The sequence below is a fragment of the Etheostoma spectabile genome, chromosome 22, assembly GCF_008692095.1.
Source record: "Etheostoma spectabile isolate EspeVRDwgs_2016 chromosome 22, UIUC_Espe_1.0, whole genome shotgun sequence".
Lineage (NCBI taxonomy): Eukaryota > Metazoa > Chordata > Actinopteri > Perciformes > Percidae > Etheostoma > Etheostoma spectabile.
The window spans coordinates 22,979,127-23,005,703 of NC_045754.1; the positions used below are offsets into that span (position 1 = coordinate 22,979,127).

The following is a 26,577-nucleotide window of genomic DNA, read 5'->3' on the forward strand; positions in this document are numbered from 1 at the left end:
AACCCAGGGATTCTCTGTTTCATTACCAATCTATGAACTGCGGCTTAGAACACAGTCGGTTTTTGTCTATAATGTAATAGTAAAAGCTCCAGTTTCTCCTCGTGGGATTTAACCAGGGCAAAGACCTGAGACAACAACAAGGAAAGATAGTGTACAGCAAAAATTAAAACAAAAAGAGACTTCTCTTGGAACTTGGGATGGGCATTTTGATATTTTTTGATATTTTACAGGCTCAACAATGAATCAACTAATATAGAAAATGCCAATTTGTACCACCAGTTAGCCAGAGGCAGTCATGGTCTCTTTAGCCATCAGAGGTTTAACATGGGACGTGTTCAAATAAAAAATAAAAAACTTCAAAAATGACATTTCAGAAGGTAAAACATTAAAGATCAGCCCCCCACTCAGATCAGCTGGTATTCTGTCTACAATGGAGTGGAATAGAAATTGGTAAGTGACCCCAAACTTTTGACCGCTAGTGTGTTTTCATGTTTAACTCATTTTGTTATTTTTGTCATTTTGGACGTAAGTCTGATGTTTTCTTTCACCCGTCTAAAAACAAGACTAGGTCAAAACTTTGTATACGGCAGGACTATGTGTGGTCACTGTGCCTAAAGGTCCCATGGCATGAACATTTCACTTTATGAGGTTTTTTAAACATTAATATGAGTTCCCCAAGCCTGTCAATGGTAGCTAGAAATGGTGCTAGGTGTAAAGCGTTTGAGAAAATGAAAAGCTCAGATGGGCCGATCTGGAATTTTTTCATGAGGTCATAAGGGGCAAGATTACCTCCCCTTTCTGCTGTAATTCTGCACCAAGGCTGATTTTTGGAAAGAGACTTCAGATACTGTCTTAGTGGACCACTAGGTCCTATATAAGAGACTTCAGATACAGTATTAGGGGACCACTAAGGTCATATAAAAGAGACTTCAGATACAGTATTAGGGACCACTAAGGTCTATATAAAAGAGATTTGGGACCACTAAGGTCCATATAAAAGAGACTTCAGATACAGTATTAGGGGACCACTAGGTCTATATAAAAGAGACTCCAGATACAGTATTAGGGGACCACTAGGTCTATATAAAAGGACTTCAGATACAGTATTAGGGGACCACTAAGGTCTATATAAAAGAGACTTCATACAGTATTAGGGACCACTAAGGTCTTATAAAAAGGACCCAGATAACAGTATTAGGGACCACTAAGGTCTATATAAAAGACTTTAGATACAGTATTAGGGGACCACTAAGGTCTATATAAAAGAGACTTCAGATACAGTATTAGGGGACCACTAAGGTCTATAAAAAGAGACTCCAGATACAGTATTAGTGGACCAATAAGGTCTATATAAGCCATCAAAGAGCACCATGTCATCGGACCTTTAACTGCGGCATATTGTTTACAGGGATAGTCATTGTGGTGTCTGTCATGTAAAGATAGTATTACATCTTCATCTGTACTGGTTCCTTTAATGTGTTTTACTTGTTGTGTACTGAAGTAGCATATCACAGGACATGGTAAAGATGCGTTTGGGATAATTAATTAAGGACGTTTTGTGTAATTAGTGTTACTTTGGTTAATAGACCCAGACCAAGCAATGCCCTCTTCCTTCAGCGCTGCCGCTTCCTTCCACCACCTATGTTAAGCAATTCTGCTGTTGCAGTAATCCTTTCAGCATGTCTTCTATTTATTATTTATTTATGTCTTCTATTATTCCATACACGAATCTTGCAAAAAAACAACAACACTAATAGTCTATTTTAAATGAAATAGAAGGCATTTTATACATGATATAAATGATCTTATTCTGATAGATTGATAGAAAATGCATCCGCTGCTTGCCAACCTTTTCAAATGTTTTTCTGGAGGTTCAAGTCACCTGATTTTTACATGATGTGATATCAAAACCTGTCTATCCACTTCTGTCAGGAACACTCCTCATAGATTTAACCATTTTATTGCAACAGTGAAACAGGGAGCACAATGCTGAAACCCCTGTACACAGGAGTGGGCCCAATCAAGACATTAAGAACATTTGAAACTTAAGTGTTAACACTCCAAAAAAGGAAGGTGGAGGCTGGTGGTGAAGGCTAGCTTTGCCAGCAGCTGCAGTGTGAGGCAGCATAGGTGTAGCAATGAATGAAGAAATAAATTTCAGACATATCAAAAAATAAAGCCAACGAACATCATAGAACAAAGAAACAAATTACAAATAAGTCAAATAACCACAACATTCATAAATAATGAGAAACATTAACGAACATAGACATGTGTTGATGGGAGAATGGCTGTTATGTGTGTGGGACTGATAAAAATATAATTCAACTAGTGGGCATATGACTTCCGTGTCTGCATAAACTAATGCAAGCTTAATAATATTTATTAGCAATAACATCACTACTGTTTGTAATTTTTTTTTTCCTAAATTACATAATAATAATAATAATAATCATTTTATTTAAAGACGCCCTGTCATGGCACTCAAGACGCCGCACAGGTGAACATAAATGATAAACAGCAAAACAACTACTATACAACAGCAAACAAATACTATACACAGTTGCCGCAAACAAAGAAAATACAAAAACTACACAGCAAACAAATACTATACAACAGAAAAGGCGGAGCAACAACATTTATGGAATACGCATGATAAACAGATGTGTTTTTAGTTGTGATTTGAAATGGGGGAATGAATCAATGTTGCTGAGTTGGGGGGTAGTGATTCCAGAGACGGAAGCCCACTTGTTCCACACTTTACTTCTGTCTGAACGAGAGAGATTGTCAGAGAGGAGGCAAACACACACACACACACACACACACACACACACCCCACCCACACCCACCACACCCACACAAAGACACAGTGGCGTGGCGTATATCCATTTGGCCCTCTCTCCCCGTGCTGCTAAGCCAGCTTAAAAAGGTTAAAATGGGTGGTGGCAGCAACAGCAACAACAACACAATCCACCGTGGTACTGAGGAAGGAATCAGCTGATTTATAGACCACTGCCAAGGTAAAAGTCTGTACCTGTCACACCAATACATTTTGAAAGGACAATGGCCAATGGGCAACCAGCAACACTGATTAGATTAGATTAGATTAGATTATTATACTTTATTTATCCCACGACGGGGAAATTCTGTCGTTACAAGTAGCAGCATAGCAGCAACAGCAAAAAAACAGAAAAACAAAACAATAACACACAAACAAGTAAGCACGAAAGAAATACAAGGCAAGAAATACAGGCAAGAAATAGACAATGAAAATATGGTAGACTGAGTAAGTAAAATGCCGTCAAACAAAAGGAATTTTAAAGTGCGGTTGCCATGATAAGAGAAACAATATTGCGGTGTAAGTGACGTATATATATCATAAAACTTATTGGGCCAATGCTGGACTTTTATCACTGAGTGACACAGGGACTGACCTTCTGCCAGAGTTCATCATCTTTTTCTTGTGATTTATTGCGGTTTTTATTGCCGGCTACTTTCTAATCTGGTGGTTGAGACGAGGTGTTGTGTGTGTGTGGTGTGTGTGTGTGTGTGTGTGGTGTGTGTGTGTGTGTGTGTGTGGGTGGGTGTGTGTGTGTGTGTGTGTGTGTGTGTGTGTGTGGACAGACCATGATCTTAAAGAAATCTTTTCCTGCCAGGTGGGTTTGCTTAGCACATCGATTTACAAAACTGCGATTACACAGCGCTGGTGCAGCCAACTGACAGCTCTTTTCCATTGACTTCAGTCCATTGCAAGAGAGGACGTTAAACCCTGAAGCCAATCCCACCGTTTAGCCTCAGAATGGAAGGTTTCAGTTCGCAATGTGGTTTAGTTACGCTGTGTTTTATTGCTCACTCTCCCTACATGCTGATGGTTACTGTATATTATGTTGAATATCAAATGTTCCAGAAGTTTAGCTTGGTGGTTGTGGTGTTGTGGTGGTATACAAACTAGTTGAAATTAAACTCATTAATCAAATGTCTAATTTGAATGCTGCTGCCTGTAAGACTAATATTTTGTTTCCTCTTTTTTCAGATCTGCCCATGGAGTACAACCCCTCAGATCATCCCCGGGCCAGCACCATCTTCCTCAGCAAGTCCCAGACTGACGGTGAGCGTTATTAGCACCTTGCATTTCTCCCAAACTTGCTGTTGATACTAGAGATGTTCCGATTCCGATACCAGTATCGGAAATGCCTCCGATACTGCCGAAAATGCTGGCATCGGTATCGGCGAGTACTGGAGTACAGGCACCGATCCGATACCACATAAACTATTAAAAATAGGAATCTATTTACTGGTTAGCTCCGTTAGCTCGGACACAGTTCTTCTTCGCCACTCTTAAAATAGTTGCGCTGCTGTTTTAGAGGGGCGAAGAAGAATTGATCACTTAACGCCTCCTTAAAACAAGATAGCATTAGCGCATCATGTCGGCAGTTTGGCAGTACTTTACCGTGGATGTTCCCACCGGTAAGACGGCAACATGCAACATATGCAAAGAAGCAATTTCAAGGGGTGGCACGAGTGTTGCAAATTTCAACAGCAGCAACTTAATTAAACATTTGAAGACGCGTCACGCTAAAGAGCACAACAAATTTACGAAAGCTACGGGGGAAAAAGGACGAACTGCAGCAGCAAACTCTGGAAACTGCCTTCAAGTGACGAGATAAATTCCCCAAAGACAGCCAAAAGCAACAACGATAACCAACAAAGTTTTGGAGTTTATTGTACTGGATTACCAACCCCTGTCTGTTGTCGAAAATTTGGGATTTCGCCGCTTAATGGAGCATTTGAAGCCAAGGTACGGTTTGCCAGGTTGTAAATATATCTCCGAAACTGCGCAACCCAAATTATACGAGACAGTTAGGGAACACATTTCGTGTATGCTTGGGCAAAGACGTGCATGCAGACAGCTTTACCACGGACATGTGGCGCTCCGACGTGTGCCCCATGTCTTTGCTAAGTTTAACGTCCCACTGGGTGGACAGAGAGTCAACATTTACCCCTCGAAGTGCGGAGCTGCACGCCACCGAGTTCCGATGGTCACATACTGGCACATTTATTGCCGACTCAATTGAGGGGGTTCTAGTAAAGTGGAAAATCCCCAAGTCCAACGTTCATGTTTTACATTTTTATACTGTTCTATTTAAATATATATGGCTTCCATTTGCTGTATTATTCATGTTTTAAAAAGTGTTAACCTGAGCCAGGCCTTACCACAATGATAATATTATCACAGTCATTTTTTTTTTTTTTTTTTTTTTTTTAACACACTGGTATGGGTACTCGGTATCGGCCGATACCCACAGCACAAGTATCGGAATCGGTATCGGGAAGTAAAAATGGTATCGGAACATCTCTAGTTGATACTTAACTAACTGACAGTTAAGTAGGTCCAAATATACATAGGGATTGTGGTAAGTGGTGTTGAAAAAATTGCAAGGTAATGTTAAAATATGTCTGGGCTATTCTTGTATTCGGCACGCACAAGACTTAGATGAGGTTGATGTAGTTTGAGGCAAGGAGAAGTTGTGTTTTGTGTTATGCATTTTTGGACTCTAGATACTAGACAACCAATAATATTTGGTAACTCTTTCAGGTAGTGTCACCTGTAGATGTCTGGGAAGAGTTTCTAATGGCCTTAGCTTTTGGTTGATTCAATTCTTAGCACTCCAATGGCTGAAGGACCATTAAATGCATCTTGTCTGAAGGCTGCAGCTTGAAATACGTCTTGTGCAATTGTAAAGCACTGTGAAATGATGTATGCCTCATCCAATACCTCAACCAAAATGCATGCAACAAGCACCAGTGTATTACAGAATAAGCAAGTACATCATACAGTATATGCTCGGATACAATTGCACATATCTTTCATGTGTAAATCATGAAACCTACAGTAATGTGGACATCAGTAGAATGCATTAGACACACACATTTCATCAAAGAGTATTTTTGATTATGTTTTTTCACCACTTTGCATCTCTTGTGGATGCTGTGTTTTTTTTAATCAGTTGCCATTGATCCTCAAAAACTCTGTTGAGAGTAGTCATTCAAAGATAAGCATTGCCATATGTAGCAGATTGCACATAAAGCGAGAACGCAGCATCTTGGAAGTCAAACGATGGCACATGCCGCCTGCTTTTTGGAAAAGCAAGCTGTTCCGTGGATGCAGGGGATTTCAGATGTGGAACAAGACAAAAGTACTGTCGATCAACATCCTTTTATCCACGATAAAGGCTTGAGGCAGGCTCCCGTGGAAATGTTCTACCAGCTGCCTTTGTGTCAGACATTTTGAGTCAGGCAGAGAGGACTGATCCTGTAGCAGTCTGGAACCTTCAGAGGGACTTGTGATGAAGTTGGTTTCTGAGATTCACTTTAGCCATAATCCCTTTACTTTGATGCTTGATATTGATCCATTTGCACACACTGGAGAAACGCTGGTTCAGCTGGAGAGTGTGTAGCCAGAAGGTTGATGTATTGATCTGATATCACAGGTGCTGTGTTATTAGCCTTATCAAGCTCTTGTGTGAACGTCTGCTGGCCTGTTTTCTTAACATATTGTACATAAATACTGATACAAGACACAGAGACAACTTGGACTTTGTGTTTTTTCAGTTGCTGTGCCCAACAAGAGAGGTAAGCATACACGTGTCTGGTCTCTAGGCGGATGGCACTATGCTCACTGTGTGTTTGGGCTTGACTTTTCATGTGGTGTTAAGCTTTCTTGTATTCTTGTACTTGATCTGTATCATTTTTCTGTTAGCGGGTGACGTGCCTTCACTGCTCAGCTGCTGATGTCTTTCTGTGTGTGTGTGTGTGTGTGTGTGTGTGCCGTGTGTGTGCGTGCATGTCAGTCTGAACTATGAGGGGCCGTATAAGACATAATTCATTCTTGTACTCTCACATACATACATTCTCCTTTCACATACATATATTTTCACTCTCACATACACATATTCTTCTTTCACATACGTTTATTTTCGCTCTCACACAAACATCCATTCTTCTTTCACACACATATATTTTTACTCTCACATACATATATTTTCCTTTTACATACATATATTTTCACCCTCAGATACATATATTTTTGACTCACACATACACATATTCTTCTTTCAAATACTTATATTTTCACTCTCACGTACATACATTTTACTCTTATATTTCTATATTTTAACACACACAAACATATATTTTTCTTTCATATTTCTATATTTATCATACATGTTCATACATTTTTTTCTCTCATGCATATGCAGTCAAAATTTTAAATAATACATGTATATGCGAAGAAAACGTATGCATGTGTGAGGAAAGTATACTACTGTGAGAGAAGAATGTATGTATGTGTAAGAAAGTATAGTGGAAACGGAAGGAGTATAGTGGAAACGGATGGCAGAACATTTATCGCGCAGTGATGGGCTGTCAACCTCACGCTGTGATTGGCTGAGATACTACGGCAGGGTCATCTTCAGGTCGCGGTCAGCATGGACGGAGATGAGACGAACGCTTTGCAGCAAGCAATTGGAGTTTTAAGGACTATTTTAACATCTTCTGATACTATTTCTGCCATTGAGCGGCAAAGGACGTCCTCATCTGCACCGAACGTTGTTCACAGCACGGCAGAAAGTGAAATGAGACAACTTTTCAGACCAGGTGGCAACTCACAAGACCCTGCTACAGTACATGCACCTCAAGCTAACCAAGGCCAAACCGGAGGATCACGGCAGTCTTTGCGATTTCAAACTCAGCAACACTTTGGCAATTGGGGCTCTCGTCCGAGGAAACGGTAAGAATAAATAAGCTCTATTTTGCTGGTGCTGATTTGTATTTAACTGGTTTGACTGTATATTGGTAAGCGACCGCGCTCCCCCCCTCTAACCTCCCGCTATTGATTGTGTCCGATCTCATGTCCTCACTGCACTAACATATTACAAGGCTTCAAACATTATCTTTGTCACGCTAAGTTTATGTCCGGGCTTCCTCACATGTAAATATGTCAATCACGTTACTGTAAACATGACGAGACAGAACTACTGCCATTATTCGGACCGTGTCGAAGTTTTATGTTCGATATTCAACATACAATCAGCTAACGTCCTCCGGTGGACTCCTGCTGCTTCTGCCGGTAAAACCATAGGCTAAACTATTAAAAAGACGTCGATAAAGAATGTATTTTGAATATCCAATCTTAAACCATCTTCACCGCGGTCCACGCACTGACCGCTTCATTTAAGTAGCTGAATTTATGCTGAACTGGTCATATTGAACATGTTTATAATCTAAAAATGAAAGGCAATCAAATATTTTATGAATTAATTATGGATTTTTCTCCACACTTTACCTCTCCTTAGCACTTGGCAATTTAATGATTTTTAAGAAAACTCTGTCCTGAAGTATATAAAGGCTTTAGAAATTGAATCTTCCATGTGGTGAATGTGTAATATATAACAATTATTACTTATAATGTCATAGTTTTTGGGGGGTAGTAATGGAGAAAAACCTCAGTCAAACTGAACTTAAAAATTGGCATCCCAAGATTGCTTTTAAGTGCTTTTCCCTGGGTTTGTTGCGTATCATTATACTCCTTGGGTTGTGCTTTTACAAATCTCCAATAAAATGTAAATCACAACTACAGATCATTGTCACTTTGTTCAGCGACACGTGTTGCATTCGCATTGTTGCATTTGCAATCGTAATATTGACGGTGCCAAATTTTAAGTAAAAAGGATGACATTATTTGTGGGTCAGCCTTTTTGTTGTATGGTATTGCTGTTCCGTCAGCTTAAGTTAAGCAAACCAAATGGTTTAATGTAGGCCTAGCCTACAATGTCACCGCTTTAGTGAAATATTGAAGGATATAAATCATTGAATGACGTAGAAATAACATACCTATTATGTGCCATGTGTTATATAAAAGGATAAATACATATCAAGTATGTCTGCTTTGTTTTGTAGGGCCAAAATTCAACATCACAATACTTTCAACAAGGATGTTATTCTTCTTTCGAAGCCATCAAGCAGTGTCGTTGTCAAGCATCGCACTAAGCAACAGTTACATGAACACGGACATATATTGAATGGGTTTGAATTCCAGAAGTCTTGGGACCAGAAGACTGTCACTGAACAAATAAGGGAAGCCTTTGGAGAAAAACTGTCTGCTGAAGTGAGGTAAGCACTTTTAGTTTATTAGTTATATCATGTCCAATCATCACTTCCAATATGTGTTGTACATTTTGCCATTGATCACAAAAAGAAGTTGCCCCTCCCCCTTTACTCCTTCTTTTTCTATTTTAATAAAACTATTTTTACTCCTTTTTTTTTCTTTTTTTTTTTACAGCCTTGAATTTCTGATGGCATGTGGCAACAGGTTGATTTCCCCCAAACTGCGTGCTGGACAGGAACTGGATGCAAATCTCATACACAAAGTATATAAATCGAAAGCCCTATACCTCAGACCATCAAAGCCAATTTTGGTAAGCTATATCACATTTGAATTGACCTACGGAGTACTCTTAGAATAATAACCCATATTTGGTGCATACACATCCACACATGATTAAATGTTGTCAGTTACCGCTGACCTCTGTTATCTGTTTTTCTTAAACATTAATTTCAGTTCAGTAACTTTAAATATTTTGTGGAACTGTACAAATAATTTGAATGTTTATATTGTTCAATCTAAGACCAGAAATTGACTTAATTTGGCTTCTTCTTTGTTGGCGTAACATAAGCCTCTTTCCGACCAAGTAGTTGCAGGAACATAGTTATAGGGCCACTTCTAATCAGTTCTAACTACACTTCCCCAAAACCAGTTTTTCCATTTGCACTGGCCAAGTGGCCATAGGAGCTGACATTTTGTTATTATAACACAGCCATCTAATCACCACTATGCAGAAAAGGGAAAGGACCCTGCCCTGAAGTACGAGCTGAAAGAGTTACAAGAACTACGTGCAGAGGAATTTAATAATCCCCAAATTGTTCCTTTTGGAACACGAGAAAAGAAGCGTTCTAGAACCTGCAAAAATCCCTTTGGTCGGAAAGCGGCTATTGTTTATGATTAGGAGGGGATACTGGTACTCTTTGGGAGATGTCACTTTAAAAGATGGATGGTTGAATAAAAGATGGATGGTTGAAGTAACTTTCGGAAATATAAAGACAAATCTTGATGTTTCCAGGAACTGGATGATGATCCTGTTAAGGATGATAGCAGCGGTGACGACAATTTGAGTTCAACTCGCCAACTGCGGTCCTCATCTCTAACACAAGTTAGACACTGTTATACATCTTCAGACAGTTTGACTAGTCCAACAACTGCTTCCCCATCAAACAATACTTCTGCAGTTCAGTCTTTTGCCTCATCACATGGACGTGAAGTCTTATCCACTCATACTCCAGCCTCAACCTACCACAGCAATATCTCACCTAACACCACCATTTCAGCGAGCGGTTCTTCTAATCATCTGCCAGTATGTCCTTCCACCAGTCCGCCTTCTGCTCTACCATTTGGAGGAACAACTTCAGTTCCAGATCCAAACCTGGTCTTGACTTGGCCAAACAGTACAAGCTTACCCTACCAAAGCAGCACTCTAGCAAGTCCTTCCTCTGAGTTACCCTCTACCTCAACACACCCTCAAGCAACAAACTATGACACCTACCTTTCAATAATGTCTGTACTGTCTGACCTTTCCTCTGATGAGGAGGAACTGAACCAGGCTATACTAGAAAGCTTGCATAGTGAAAGGTTAGTAAAAAAGAAAATGTTTTAAGATTTAGAACCTTTTCATTTTGCACTATTATTGATACTTGCTAACATACCCAATGTTACTTTACTGAAGTTAAAATTTGTCACTGAAGAATACACATGATTCACTCCTACAACTGCATTGTATGATGCTAACTGTAACTTATTTAATTTGTCTTGTTTCTAGAACCACAGGATCTATGATGCCAGCAAAAGATATCTTGCAAGATCTTGCAACAAAAATAACCCAACACAAGAGATGCAAGTTTAACATTAACCGATCAACAGTCTTGGATGGAGCTATCAGAGGTTTTAAACGAGGGACATATGATCCATGTCACACTATTTCTGTCAGATTTTCTGATGATATGGGAGTACCTGAAGAGGCTGTGGACTTGGGTGGACCAAGAAGGGAATTTCTAACACTGCTTATGGAAGCTTTGCCAAGATCTCAAATGTTTGAAGGAGAAGAAGGCAAAATGAACTTGGCCTTTGACAGTACTGGTATGTATTGATTGTGATCTCATCATTTAGGCGCTGAACCCCAGATAAGTTTCACTATATTTTGTGTGATGATACAGGTACATGTACACACAGTACACACAGTACACACTGTCCATGCTTTTTTTCTGTAGCCATGAGAGAGGACCGGTACTTCATTGCAGGGAGGGCCATCGCAGTAAGCCTTGTACACGGTGGTCCACCCGCACGCTTTCTGTCCCCAACTCTCTTCTCTTGCCTTGTTGACGGCCCAGAACTGGCAAAGCCAGTATTGGCAGATGTTGCAGATAGTGACCTACGTGACAACATCAAAAGGGTACATTTTTTATGTCTGTCTGTTTCTACATTAGTGACTAGTGTGGCAAAGACAGTTTTAAATGTTTTTTGTTTCTGTTTGAAGGTCATAGAGTGTAAAGCATTTGAAGAACTGCTAGCAACAACAGGCCCACTTGAGGAGTATTTGGCCAATGCTGGCTGCCTAAGGCCACTGCGAAAGTTGGAAGACAAGAACCTGCTTGTAGACGACATCCTGATGTTTCAAGTGATGCACAGAGTGCGTGGTCCTTTCGAGAGGTACATTTAAATCTTTTTTTTCCAAGTCTTCTTTGCCTCTCAAAAGCCTTTTTTTCTAATTATATTTTTTTAAATCATTGATAAACATGCTGAGATAGGCAACGTTAGTTAAAAGTATTGTTTTTTCAGAACAGACTTAGTGAAACTGAAATATAATATTCAAAAGGTTGTATTTTGTGTCTAATCTCTTGGAAATGGAATGTGTTTTATGACCTTAAGAATGAGCCTTTTATATCTACATAGGAGCGGGGCATGCTGCCATGTTTCCCTTTTATTTTACTAATTTATCAGACAAACTACGGACTAACAGAATGGACAAACTTAACAGCCTAATGCATTTTTACATAAAGTTTGTGCCTGCCACAAATGCATGCACCCCTTGGAAAACGAAGAAGTACTAATGAATAAATAACTAAATACCTCATGACTTGATATTATGGAAAGATTTGAGGAAGTGGAGGATGATGTCATCTTAAGTAACTAGCTTTGTGTCCTTGAAGTCCACTGTAGCTTCTTTAAATTTTCAGAATGGGAGGGAGCTTGCCATGTAGAATTTTACTTCTAGATGACATCAACGTAAACTAATATTACACACTTAATAACGAGCTTACTGTGATATAAACCATTAGAGCTTATGCGTTAATGACGGTGGAATTTAGGCTACTGCTGCCTCAATAGGTTTACCTCTGTAAGAACTACTAACTACTCTTGGTTTGAATTCTTCTATTTGCCATTCTATTGTTTCTTTGATTCATTCATCACCTACATGCATATGTAAAAAACTTTATTCACCATTCAAAATACTTTAAAACTACTGTTGAATTTTACTCAGATTTAGGGATGGACTGAGAACACTTGGTGTGCTGGACAAAATCAAAGCTTACCCGGAGAGTTTTCGCCCCCTTCTCTGCTGGTCTCCTACAACCCTGACAGCTGACCTGGTTGAAAGCCTCTTCACCATCCGCCTTTCTCCAGCTGGCAGCAATAAAAGGCATTCTGAAGAAGTTGTTGTTCCTTTCTGGAGAGACTACCTCTCAGATGCAGAAGGTTATTGTAATGTTTAATTGAACTGAAATAACTACTTATTTGAAATTGCACTGCATCTTACCATTTTCTATCAGTTTAGAGTAGTGAGGTGTGTAGTGTTTTAATCTAATATCTGATGTATTTCTTTATGTAGAGCAAGAAGAAACACAGAAGCTCGGGATGATTCTTGCCTTTGCCACTGGAGCCAATATTGTTCCACCAATTGGCTTCTCTCCACAGCCTTCAATTGAATTTCTTCACCAAGAGCATGATGCAGGAACTTCTTCTAAACTACCCATTGCAAACACATGCATTAATTGTCTGAAGTTACCACTGCACAGTTGTTACAAAGACTTTCAGGAAAACATGGACTTTGCATTGGGCAATACCCATGGATTTGGCATGGCTTAATATGCATGCAGAGTGGCCTTGTTCTCAGTATTCTGTTGAAAGGTTGAGCTCACACACAGATACTGTGTAGATAGATACAGATACATGAAGCAGCACTGAAATAAGAACAAAACCGTTCCTGACACGCATATGTTTTTTGTGTCTCATCATTCCACAATTTGGAGTGTTTTTCTGTGTGCAAAATACATATTTGTTTTATTTTTTTTTTAAGGAAGGTTCATAGGAAGTACAGTTCAGATTGTCAGAGTTCAGTGAATGTAAAATAATATGTAATGCAGAAATCTATTGTGGAGTAAACTTAAAATTTAAAAATTTGGCTTGGTTGTGTGGCCAGGATGATCTTGCCAGTAATATTGAAACTGCTTGTTTTCAGTGATAATTCGTATATACATGTAATTGGTATTTCAATTTTGATGGTGTCTGTTATAATCATCTGTGCTTGATTGCATTACATACTCCTACATTTATTTGCATTGACCATTAAAACAAAGTATTTTTGAGCTTCAAGAGTTCATATCTTACTGTTGGGATAACTGGATAAAGTGTACAAGCATCCTATAGGTGACACACTGACAGACCTGACTTATTGTCTAACATTAAATATTACTGAGTAAGGAATTGCTTACTAAAACTGATACACTACTACACGCCGGCATTAGGTTGACAGATTGTAATTTATACTGGTGACAAAATAATTAGTGATGCCCTATACTTTTTAGTCTTGTTCTTTGACTACTAAAATTTGTTTCTCTTGATTTCCATTTCTGCAGATTCCCAATTTATTTATGTTAGATTTTGTTTATCCTGTTCAACAAAAGACAAATGTTAAAACAATTCAGATTTATATCACATTTATTGAGATGTCTAGAGCCAAAAGCAGTGTTTCATGTTTTACCTTTTTCAGAAACAATTTTTTGAACATACAGTATAAGCATGATACCATGACCTTAAAACTGTAAACAGTATGTTTCAAGAAAGTGGTGTTCTGTCACATAGACAGTGAAAGGCAGTTTTGCTCTATATTTCACAACTATAGTAAGTAAATGTATATGCTTCTATTGATTGATTGATTGGTTGAACATAATCTTTGTGAAGTTATGCAGTATAGCTCCTGGATGGGTTTGGTTTGTCTTTTAAGACCGCATTATGATTACAATATTAGGAATGCCTCTCAAGAAAATGCACAAGGTTGCAAAATAAATCTATACCATTATTTCCATCATCTTCAAATGGATCAAAGGCCTGCTGAAGTGTCGTCATTGTTGTATCACTGATAGTAATGTTCAATGATGGAACAACAACAACATTGTTTGTCTGTAACTGTGAGAGTGGTCTGTCATCAATAGCAAAGTCACTGTCTATGTCATAAACACCATTCATACTAGGGTTATGAATTCCAACATTATTCACTATGCCCCTTTGCCACAGCTGAAGTGGAGTTTGCCCCCCTTGTGTTGAGAGGCCATGGTTGTTCCACTGGTTCTGAAATTCAGTCGCAGCCCTTTCAATTCGTGGCAAATAAATGTAATGAAGACAAAATAAATGGATTTCATTAAGTGAATCTAATACATTATTCTGTTCCATAAAGTTGAACAGATTAACAAAATGAAATGACACTACTCTATTTAGCTCTGCCCATAATCTCTCTATTCTTTGATTATGGACTGATCTGCCAGTGATAACACTATGTCTGTTCAACCCTCTCCTGTAAAGCATGAAACGGGCAACACCAGTGTTTTCCATTCCATGGTCACATCTCACCCTGGATGGTAATCCAAAGTTCTGAACACCAGTCAAGAAAAGTGACAAAACACTAGCGGCTCTGTTGTTGTCTAGACAAGCAAGATAAATGATGGTTCGACTAAAACCATCTACACAGCCGTGGAACACCATCCTCCATCTCACAAGTTTGTGGTTTCCATCAATGTGCCTAAGGAAATTAGGAAAAGGGGGGGAAATATATTGTAAATTGTGCATCAACAATTGTTAAAAAAAAATTAAATTCTTCTTTACTTTAGATACTTAATTTAGCAGTAGTCATTCCACAGAATGTCAAATTTAGAGTCTCAAATTCATAGGACCTCCCAATATTCCTACTCCAAATTCTTAGTTATTTTTCTGAAGTCTAGCCATTGGAGATTCATTTAATCAATTGCTTACTTTTCAAGGGTTGGGTTGTAATTATTAATAAACACCCAAGAAATCCCTAGTTTGTTTCCCTAAAACCTCATCACTGAGATTTCAGACAAAAGACATCACACCACATAGAAAGAATAGAATTGTATAAATTACTTTTGCTGAGTGTTTAACAGTGATCAAATTTTCCCTCAACAGTCTTTCTTTTTTTTTGGCTGCTAGTTAACCAAATTTGGATCTGTGTAGATAAATAAATAATAATAATAAAATTATATATATATATAAAGAAATGTAAAATAAAAATGGTAAGATATTTTGTCAGTATATTTTCCTCTGAGGGGTTATTTGAATTTCCCTGGAACATGGGGAAAGAAATCTGAATTCTGGGTGAGTAACTTTGTGCATTTTGATTTACATTTAGTATTTCTGTTGGGAATTTACTCACCATAATTCATTGGGGTTTGGAACACTGTATATTCGTCGGCGTATTGCATGGCGTCTTCTGAGGGATCGCCCAATGGGATCAATTTCTTGCAGACTCTGTCTAACACGCCACCTTTGAATACGTAGCCCACGTGACCTTAAGCTCCCCTGAACATATCGTTCACCTGCATTTGTGGTTGACTGAAGAATTTCAGTGACAACTCTGTTCAGGTTGTCATTTGACAGTGTTGCATATGTCAGTGGCTGAATACCAAGCAGCTGTCTGTGCCTGTAGAGAGTCCGACAGCTAACTCCTAAGCATGTTGCGATGCTTTGCCAGTTCATTCCAAGGGATACTAAATGAGAGATTTGATCTTGTGAAATGCTGTATTGAGGCCTTCCTTGAAGCCCAGTCATCTCAGGTGGAGGCAACAGGGCATACCTGTTCTCAGACCTGGCTCTTTGCCTGCTTTCATGAGAACTCACCAAAAAATGAAGATATCCATATAAAGACTCTAATGTATTGATCGTTTCTCTATTTCTTGAATCTTCAACAAATCTTGAGATGGACATTAATCCAGATAAGGTTTGAACGTGATCACGAAGTTCTCCATAGAGCCTCTCACGAACAAAGAAATCTGTAGCTCCTCTTTGGATATTTTCAACACATTCCAATATACTGATAAAAAAATGTCTAATGTCATTTTCATTGCTACTTACTCCCAAAATGAGAAACTGAACTTGACAAGAAAACAGGATTAGTTTGAATAGCATCATTGTTTAGGTAGACTCCTTAAATCCAGGTTAGGACCAAGCTAAACAAGTCTTGCACATGTTTTTTTTGGTTTGAGAGTGACTTCCTGTTTAGGGAGGAACTTCCTGTGTCAGTGAAAGTAGTGAATACTACAAAAGATGAGCGTCAATACTACACATATGCTAAAGTGACTATAAGTTTGTGGCTGAGACTGTGACTAAGTATATATATGTGAGAAAAAGGTTTATACATGTGAGAATGAAAATAGGTATATGTAATAAATAGAATGTATGTATGTAAGAGTAAAGAATATATGTGCATGAAAGTGTAAATATATGTATGTGAGAGTGAAAATACATGTATGTGTTGAAAAGTAAAATATATATATGTGAGAGTGAAACTGTATGTATGTGAAAAGAGAATGTATGTATGTGAAAAGAGAATGTATCTATGTGAAAAGAGAATGTATCTATGTGAAAAGAGAATGTATCTATGTGAAAAGAGAATGTATCTATGTGAAAGTGAAAATATACATATGTGAAAGGAGAATGTATATATGTGAAAGTGAAAATACATGTATGTGAAAGGAGAATATATGTATGTGTGATTGAAAATATATGTATGTGAAAGGAGAATGTATGTATGTGAGAGTACAAGAATGAATTATGTCTTATACGGCCCCTCATACTGAACTGTGCTGCAAAAGAATTGTTTTCTTTACAGAAATGACACATGACACATATTTTCGCGCTTAACCCTCGTGTTGTCCTCCCGTCAAAACTGAAAATCAACACTTTTTATCGATGTTTTTATTTTTTTCTTACAATTTTATCACTTTTGACGCATTTTTTTCAATGTTTGTCACTTTTTTTGAAGTATTTCACACTACGTAACACTAACTTATTAACTTTAGTTTTACAGTTATTTTTGGAATTTATGGTCAATAATCCTCATTTATTGGAAATTATACTTAATGTTTGAGTTAGAAAAGCAGAAATTAATTAATTAAAGGAATGGATGTTGATGGATAATCACAGACTGCAATATGTCAACTTTTACTCAATACTATTTCAAAAACACTTCCATTTTTTTCCCAAATGCTATAAAATTGAATAAGACGCCCCAAAATGAATGAAAGTAGAGATTTGTACTTACCAAAGAGCGTTGTGTGGAATCAGTCATGTTATATTGGGTAATAAAAAAAACATTGATATAGGAAAACGGGTCAATTTGACCCGAGGACAACACGAGGGTTAAGAAAGCTTTCTACAGAGGAGGTGTGAATGAAATGTAGGATTCAACTAGGAGCATGAAGCTGGGATTTGACAGGAGCATCACAACAAATTGTATAAACAACATAACAATGATATGATTTTCTTTTTATTATTTCAGAAATCAATTCAGATATCACCGCGGTCAGGAATGCTTATTTTTCCACTGATATATAGTATGTAGCTCTAATTATGGCGTAAGAGTCTGCTGCCGATCTTTTTCCCTTGTGTGTTTTTCTACATCAGAGCGAACGTATAGACACACATGGATGCACAAACACACACACGCCCGAGCGCTGACACACAGCTGTGTGTGTGTGTGATATGCCATGCATTCAGTGAAGTGAGCTTCATAGAACTAACACATCCCCCACGTCCATTATGCAGAATAAGCATTCGTATGACCAGAAATGGAAACAATAAAACAATCGCTATGCTTCATTTAATTTGGACTCATGTTGGCCAAAGGATGAATTGATTAATAATTAGCTCACGCTCATTCCCACCTATTAAACCACAATTTCCAATGTAGCAGGAGAGAAAAGCCATTTACAGGATTCTTTCATATCTGCTTGCCAAAACTGCCATGCTTTGTAAGACAATTAGAAAAAAAAACCTACCCATTCAATATTTCTCAGAGTAAATGGTAATGATAGGGGACCTATAAACCCTGATAAATGCTGCTCCCTGTCTGTGAGGGTGGTGTACTGCAATCATACTGAGCTTGAAGTGTTGCTGCCTAACACCGCTCACACCTGTTCTCTCATCTTCCTTTTCAGTTCGAGAAAAACGGAAGAGCCTTTACATCAACCATGTAAGTAAGAAAAAGGACATTGTGTATGATACATTAATAAGGGCAGTAGTGATGTTACACAGAGGCTTAAGACCATAAGGAGTTTTTTTTCTTTTCTATTTCTACTCAATTATTTGGTAGTTTAATACAATTGAAAGTATTGTAACATTGCAAATGGTGATTTTAATGTCTTGAATTTGTTTTCTTTGCAAGTTCACACACATTTCGGAGAACAAGGTAAAGTCCTCAAAATAACCACTAAAGTAATCCAACCCTCTGATCATTGTCCAGCCCTCTTCAGACCACACAGATTCCACTCGTAGTCGTAGCCATGTGTCATTATTTAGATTCAGTAACAACAATTTCATCACATCATGGTGTAGTGTCCATCTGTGTCCATTACTCACTCATGCCAAAGTGCAGCAATTGATAAAATATGCACATGTCTGTGATGAATCTTGATAAGAATAACCATAATTTAGAACTTGGATTTGCCCAGTTGGCATGATAAAGCTGTGGTCCAGTCGTGTCAAATGCAAATGAGGCAATTTAAAGAAAGTTTCTTAGGAAATGGAAGTTTGTGGCTACTCTGAAGATGCACTCCACCATAATGCCATCCCAGCATGCAGCCGTGTCCGGCGTCGACAGAGGACAGACAGAATTAGTTTGCAGGTGTCCTACTTTCCATGGCTGGTACAAGGCCTCTTGGCTGGTTCCAGGATGACTGAAATAGAGACTGATGTGTGTGTGTGGTGTGTGTGTGTGTGTGTGTGTGTGTGTGTGTCTTTATGTCTGTCTGTCGGTCTGTCTGTGTGTGTGGGAACTCCAGCATCATCCTGGCCCGGTGAGACGGAAGTACAGCTCATGTTCCACCATCTTCCTTGATGACAGCACTGTCAGTCAGCCCAACCTCAAATACACCATCAAATGGTAACTACAATGCTGTTTTTGCCAAACATAAGAGAAATCATAATCTAATGTTCAATCTCTGTGGATATAAGCATGATAAATATTTGGCTTATTTCCCTCTTATCCTGGTTTTAGTTTAAAATGAATGTCCTTTTTTCGTGTGCTTTTTTGTCTTTACAGTGTCGCCCTCGCAAATATACCACATAAAGAACAGGTATGTTACATCTTTTTATTCATTTATTAGAGTTGTTTCTCTTTGTCTGTGTCAATTTCCAAATCGTGCATCAATTATCAGCATCAGAGGTAGCAGACAAAGATAAACTTCAACAGGAAATGGCCCCTTTTGGCTCCAAAGCTTCTGTTGAAATGTCAAATTTGTTCAGTATTGTGTCATTTTGTCCGATAACTGACTCCATATGAGCTTGAGTGAACTGGGCATCCTTCTGCAATAAACTGTGGTCCTGTAGAAGGGTGTAGAGAGTATACATCCTCTCGTTGTCTCTATTTACTATAACTGGTAGGAATCCCATGTACTGCTGCTGTTTTGAAGTGCAGATAAATCCAAATAAAATGGCTTATTGGACAGGCAATCTGACAGCATAATTTAAATAATCTCATGCCATCTGTTTTTCATTTCTGTCATACCCTGATGTTCCTTCTATCTGGTTGTCATTCCAGAGACGTCGACGGAAGAATGTTGTTAGACATTTTGATGAGAAACTGCACCCGCTCACGGTGAGGCTTTAACTGAAGATATACGTCCATTACGTGAGCGCTGTAGCGCTGTAAGGACCCATCAGCAAGACAAACCACACATGCTGATGAACAGCATAAACCCACATGGATCAAATAGAGAGGAAATCTGTCTTGTAATCTCGGGAGCCATCTGGATCATTCACATGTATTTTCAGTCTCTTTTTTGGGGGGGGCTTAACAATTGCAGGGTTTCACTCTATTGAACATGAATCCTCATTGGAAGAAACAGTCTCAAATTGCAGCGTGTGTGTTTCCATTTTTGGTAACAATCACATCAAATGTTTGATTCTCATCGCGTCTGTTATCTTCTGTTTCTAGAAGTCGGAAATTCCTCCCGATTATGACAAACACGACTGAGACAGAAACAGATCTACCGCTTTGTTAGGACGCTGTTCAGCGCCGCACAGCTCACTTCTGAGTGTGCCATTGTCACGTTGGTAAGTGGTGTGTATTTCAGTGCTGACACCAGGAGGGGGTGTTGCCTCCTGATTCTCTTTTTGCCCTCCCTACTGTCATGTGCTGTCTTCTTTCAATTGCCCTCCTTAGGCTGTTTTTACACATTTATTTTGGACCTTAAATGTCCCTCTTAATCCTATGAAATGCTCAATATATCCCTCTATTGCGTCCCCACAAACGTGGGAGACCAGAAAATTGGAACGTAACACACAAATTGTGACAGGATCAGTTTGATCTGTGCAATTTCCTGTCAGGATAAAGTATGTCCGTGCCTGTAGCAGAACATAATTACACCAGGTTCTCTCCCCGCGACTTCTGAAATCCTGCGCTGCTCACCTGTATTAAAAACAAGAACAGCTTCTCCCTCCCTTGTATCAAATGTCTTTCTCTATCTACTCTCCATGACTCTTTGTTTATCCTTGCATTTGTTTTTTGTGCTTTCTCTTATCACCAGACATTACAATGTATTTAGTCTAATTAGAAGTCTTTGTTTTTTAACCAGATTGTTTTTATGCTTTATGTATTTAAAGAAGACATGCATTCAGGTTCATTTACTTGTGCTGTCTGTCCTATATTTCAAATTTATAGTTCTCTCCCAACTTTTACCAGCCTCATCTGCCCAGAAACATGTCTTTCCACACCGGCCAACACGTGCCCCAGGGACTCGGGAGTGCAGGGTAGCACGGCTGGCCTGGTGGCCTTGTATTGAATTGCTCTGCTTCCTGACAGATGCACAAATGTGTGAACTGCATGCATGGGTGGGCTTGTGTGTCCAAGCAGTGAGGGGAAAGCAAGCATACCGACGCACAGTGTCTTTAATGTTTCTATGTCTGTCTTAATCCATGTGCAGGCGTACTCTAAGAACTCTTTGTGCGCGCACGCACACACACGCACGCACGCGCACACACACACACACACACACACACACACACACCACCACCACCACCACCACCACAGTCTGGCACATGGCCTGCCTCTTCCAGTCCCCCAGAGTAATGTCTGGCATGCCATCAGTAATTGAATAGGCCTGTTGGCTGGTGGTTATGGGGTTAGCTTAGCTGACACAGCTAACTTTAGACAGGGGAGTCTTCCTTCCCTTCCAAGTAGTCACATCGTAGGATAGGATATGGAAACGCGTCTCTCTGGGATGGACCCCCACAACATCTTCTTTTGTAAAGACAAATCATTGTTGAAGATTTCCAGTAGAAGGTACCAAGAACTAGGTTGGAATCTCCAGAGACCCCACAATACGAGATTATCCAATACTTATATCATTATACAATTTTATTGGGATTTGAAACATATTACAATGCATTGCAACGTATTACCTTTGGTGCGTTCCTTATTATCCTGATATGTTCAACTGCTGATTAATCAACCTAGCCTACCTACACTAACTGGATAGCCCTGCTGGTAATATATAATACATGAAGAGTAGGAAGACACCTGTACACCATTAACCCTGGCTCTGTATACTACCGATTATCCAAGCAGAATGTTACTGGTTGTTGTTTAAATGCACTTTTTGTTGATGGTTTGGAGTTTTAAACTTGGGATGCTGACTAATATAACGTAGTAAAACAACCACCAGTCAGGAATTTGATGAAACATGCTAAGTATGCTGTTTAATCTCAAACATTTTCTTATTTCAATGTGTAGTCTAGTTGGAACATCCTCTGTATCAGAAGCCTGTTTCTGAGGTTAGTTTACCCTTTGAGCTCCATGGAGACCAGTTTTCTCTCTCTTGTACCAAACCTCATCTGTCGGCCCAAGAATCACAAACTAAATCATCTGTGTTTAAAGTGGTTACACAGGGCTACTGTTTGCCGACCACACACTGCCTCTGGATTCTTTGCTGTGCTTGTTTGTATAGTTTTCTCTCTGTGCTGTTGCATTCATATTGCTCAGCATGTGGCATGGTTCTTATTTCATGCGGGCTTTCTTCAATGTGTGCTGCCTGCTGCCAGATGAGTGTTTATGTGGTGTCTGTTGGCAGACTCTGGGCCACAACAGAGATAGGTTAGCACTTCCTGCAGGCACAAAGCCCGACCCAGCATGACTTGTGCAATTAGCCACCTGAGCTGTGCGTGTGGGCAAGTGAACCAGGCTGCAAAAAAGGATGAAAGTATAGTCTTTTCAATTCTTTTTCTCAACTCTCCCATCTCTTTGCCTTTCTATTTTTCCAAACCACAAGTTTCCATTTCATGTCTCGTAATTAGACGGTAATAATCATCATCTAACAGAACTCTGGGATTCTGTTTAGGTCTGTCCCATAATACTGACAGTTCTGCCACAGTGCTGATTCAGACAGTCGAATGCACAGTGTATTCTCTGCCCAAAATAAATTTAGAAAAAATACTGTATCTCTGCAGGCCAGATTTGTTTTGTCAGACTTGTCATCTGAGATGACAAGTTTCAAAGCTTTAAGCCACAGTAACTGGTCTAAATTCAGTTGAGCCTGCAGTACATTTTATTCATGGAAAAGGTAAAATGTAGTTCCTAGTCAGGCGGGGGGAATTGCTTGTTACAATAATTATTATTATTGTTTGTATTAGATCATTACTGTTTCAAATTTTAACAAATGACATGTTCAGAAAGTCTTCTTACTTAATAAAGTACCTGAATCATACGGAAAACTAAAAGTTAATACAAATTTAAGAAAGAGAAGCACAAAAAAGGTGAAGACTAAAAAGAGAGGCTGTTTATACTTACTGCACATGAGAAGACATGCACTGTATTATTTGGTAGTGTGTGGTGATTTTAGGTCTATCCCAAATATATATTAGGGCTATCCCAATACAAGAATAACCAAATACACAAATAAATTAACTTCAAGTTTATTGTCATATGCACCTTAGTACAGAGTACCACAGCAATGAAATACAATATGCCCATAGCACTTTCTCAACACCAGTAGAGATAGTCTGATACCATTTTTTGCTTCCTGATACCTGAACTTGTGATACGAGTACTGATCTGATACCAGTGGGTCATACATTTTATAACAACTGTTACTACTATCCCTGTATGGATGTGATATGATTTCTATCTTTGTTGTCAGTCTGGTTCAGGTAACTCTTTGTGAAATATGAACAAACACAAACAATGAACACCACAGAACTTTCTTTTATTATCCAGTTTGTCAGTCATAACGGAAAAAGTACATAAACAAACTACATTAAAGGTGCTCTAAGCGATGTCACGCGTTTTTAGGCTACAACATTGGTTGTTACATACAGCAAACATCTCTCCCTACTGCTAGCTGCCTTCCCCAGAACACACTGTAAAAAACATCTCCTCAATCTGCTAGCTGCCTGTCCCCAGAACACACTGTAAAAACATCTCCTCACTATCTGCTAGCTGCCTGTCCCCAGAACACACTGTAAAAAACATCTCCTCACTATCTGCTAGCTGCCTGTCCCAAGAACACACTGTAAAAACATCTCCTCACTATCTGCTAGCTGCCTGTCCCCAGAACACACTGTAAAAACATCTCCTCACTATCTGCTAGCTGCCTGTCCCCAGAACACACTGTAAAAAATCTTCTCACTCTCTGCTAGCTGCCTGTCCCCAGAACACACTGTAAAAACATCTCACTATCTGCTAGCTGCCCGTCCCCAGAACACACTGTAAAAAATCTTCTCACTCTCGCTAGCTGCCTGTCCCCAGAACACACTGAAAAAAACATCTCACTATCTGCTAGCTGCCGTCCCAGAACACACTGTAAAAAATCTTCTCACTATTGCTAGCTGCCGTCCCCAGAAACACTGTAAAAAAATCTTCTCACTCTCTGCTAGCTGCCCGTCCCCAGAACACACTGTAAAAACATCTGATCACTATCTGCTAGCTGCCTGTCCCCAGAACACACTGTACAAACATCTCACTATCTGCTAGCTGCCTGTCCCTGAACACACTGTAAAAACATCTGATCACTATCTGCTAGCTGTCTCTGCTAACTTATTACATTATTGAAGGAAAAATAAAACCAATATTCAAATCCCAAAATTTAAATTAAATACCTACCCAACGAACGGATCCAGCCTTAGGAGATACGTGAGCTTTTATAAGCAAGCTGAGAGGTATACTGAAGCTTCCATTAGCAAATTAGACATTTAGTCATCTCCATGCAGCAGATCACTGCTACCTTTATTAAGACTTTAATAAGAGACTAAGACTTTCTAACAAAACGATAATCAGTGATCAGAGGAATCAGCTTCTGTACAAAGTTCCGATTGTAAGGAACAGGTGTCTGCGAGCTCAGTGTGCTTTGTGATCCGTAGACTGTGGGAATTCTGGCTACTGAAAAGAGAGAGCATTGAAATGGGAGAGAGGCGTAGAGATGGAGTGTTCCACATGGATATTTTAATGAGCGAGCTCTAGGGAAGTTGGGCTTCTTCAGCTTCTGACATCTTGTTGTTGTGTGTTTTTGGCGAGTTGGCAGGAGACTGCAAAACAGTAAAGCAGCAAACTAACTGCACATACAGTACATGTAGACAGGGACAGCAAAGGCTCATTAAACAGAATAAACGGGAAAACATACTCATAACATGGAATAGTTTGGGTCTTTTGTAAATTATAGCGGGTGGTCAAGTTTCCTGAGATAACTGTTGTTATGATTTGACAGTAAAAATAAAATTGAATTGAATAAGACTAGTGTTAACTAGTGTACCGCAAAACCATTTTAAGAACGTCAATTTATTTTAACATTCTTTTTGGCCTAGCAGACTTTGTAGTATTTTCACACACTTTTGTAACAACTAGTAACATTAGAAAAACTACAACACCACACTGGATCTAGCTAGACCGGGGGAAAAAACAACAACAGGCACGCCGCACCACACCCGTTCCCCCCCCCCCCCGCCCCCCCAAATTGTCAAAGCCACGTAGCTGCTGTTCATTCTATCAGAAATAAGAGGCTGGGTTGATGAGCCTCTGGTGAATAAAGAGCAGTAGCCTGATTGCTACGTTCAAAGCAAACTTGAGAAAAAGAAAGTATTAAGCCGTGGTTTTCACTCTTTTATTAATGGACAGAGTTACATGTGTGAGAGATTATTTGCTCCAAGTGAGAACGTTAGTGTGAAATTGAGTGAGAAATTGAACACTACAGTAGGCTATATGCCAATGTTGTTTTCAATAAAAAAAATATTTGCACAAAGCAAGCCGATCTACTTTTCCGATGTTGTTAAGAGCATAAAAATAATGGGACAAAAAGAAATCAAGGGACATTTAGAATAGATAAAAATGTGTAATTAATTGACACCCTAAACTATACATTGGATAATAATAATCAACAAGCTTTTGTTATATGTTGTTATAATGCGTTCATGTAAGGTAAGATGGCGGAATCCACAGGGATCTTAGTTTTGTGAACAATTTTGAATGCTTTTTATGTGATAAACAATTTAGTATTTTTTAACATAGAAAACAATTGCTTGCAACAGTTGCAACCTTAACCCTAACCAATTGATTGACCCATCTATAATTTTTGAATGTTGTAAGAAGTGGAAAAGATCAATATTTCTGAAATATTTACATGTGACATCTCTTTGTCCAAGGTGTACTTGGAGAGGCTCCTGACCTACGCTGAGATCGACATCTCCCCCGCCAACTGGAAGCGGATCGTGCTGGGAGCCATCCTCCTGGCGTCACAAGGTGTGGGACGACAGGCGGTCTGGAACGTCGACTACTGCCAGATTCTCAAGGATATCACTGTGGAGGACATGTGAGTTGCACTTGCCGCATACACATAAAATACAATGCACACACAACCGCCAGGTCTATCAGGCTGAGGTCAGTTTGCCACTAAATGTTGAGCAGCTGCTGC

The 26,577-nt window shown here is 39.1% G+C and overlaps 2 protein-coding genes and 1 long non-coding RNA gene across 3 annotated transcripts in view; 2 read left to right on the forward strand and 1 right to left on the reverse strand.

Annotated features, from left to right (window-relative positions):
- LOC116672423 (uncharacterized) overlaps nt 1-8,396 on the reverse strand; it is an 8,666-nt gene extending 270 nt beyond the window's left edge. The window contains exons 1-2 of the long non-coding RNA XR_004327548.1: nt 8,386-8,396; nt 5,482-5,489 (exon numbers count right to left, since the gene is read on the reverse strand). This is a non-coding gene — a long non-coding RNA (uncharacterized LOC116672423). The remainder of the gene's footprint in view (nt 1-5,481; nt 5,490-8,385) is intronic.
- On the forward strand, nt 4,034-26,479 carry LOC116672422 (cyclin-Y-like; the record flags this gene model as incomplete). Its single annotated transcript, XM_032504261.1, is given in 11 exon segments — nt 4,034-4,108; nt 18,619-18,653; nt 18,846-18,869; nt 19,462-19,562; nt 19,722-19,733; nt 19,735-19,755; nt 20,220-20,245; nt 20,248-20,276; nt 20,616-20,649; nt 20,652-20,734; nt 26,309-26,479. Coding segments are annotated over 11 exon segments (611 nt in total), but the record flags the coding sequence as incomplete, so codon positions are not given.
- LOC116672421 (G2/M phase-specific E3 ubiquitin-protein ligase) lies at nt 6,883-16,159 on the forward strand. Its single transcript, XM_032504259.1, has 9 exons — nt 6,883-7,789; nt 8,959-9,171; nt 9,341-9,476; nt 10,179-10,744; nt 10,932-11,248; nt 11,380-11,561; nt 11,646-11,818; nt 12,651-12,865; nt 12,999-16,159. The coding sequence occupies exons 1-9, from the start codon at nt 7,488-7,490 to the stop codon at nt 13,253-13,255; spliced, it is 2,361 nt and encodes a 786-aa protein (XP_032360150.1). The 5' UTR covers nt 6,883-7,487; the 3' UTR covers nt 13,256-16,159.
- Nucleotides 26,480-26,577: the final 98 nt, after the last annotated feature.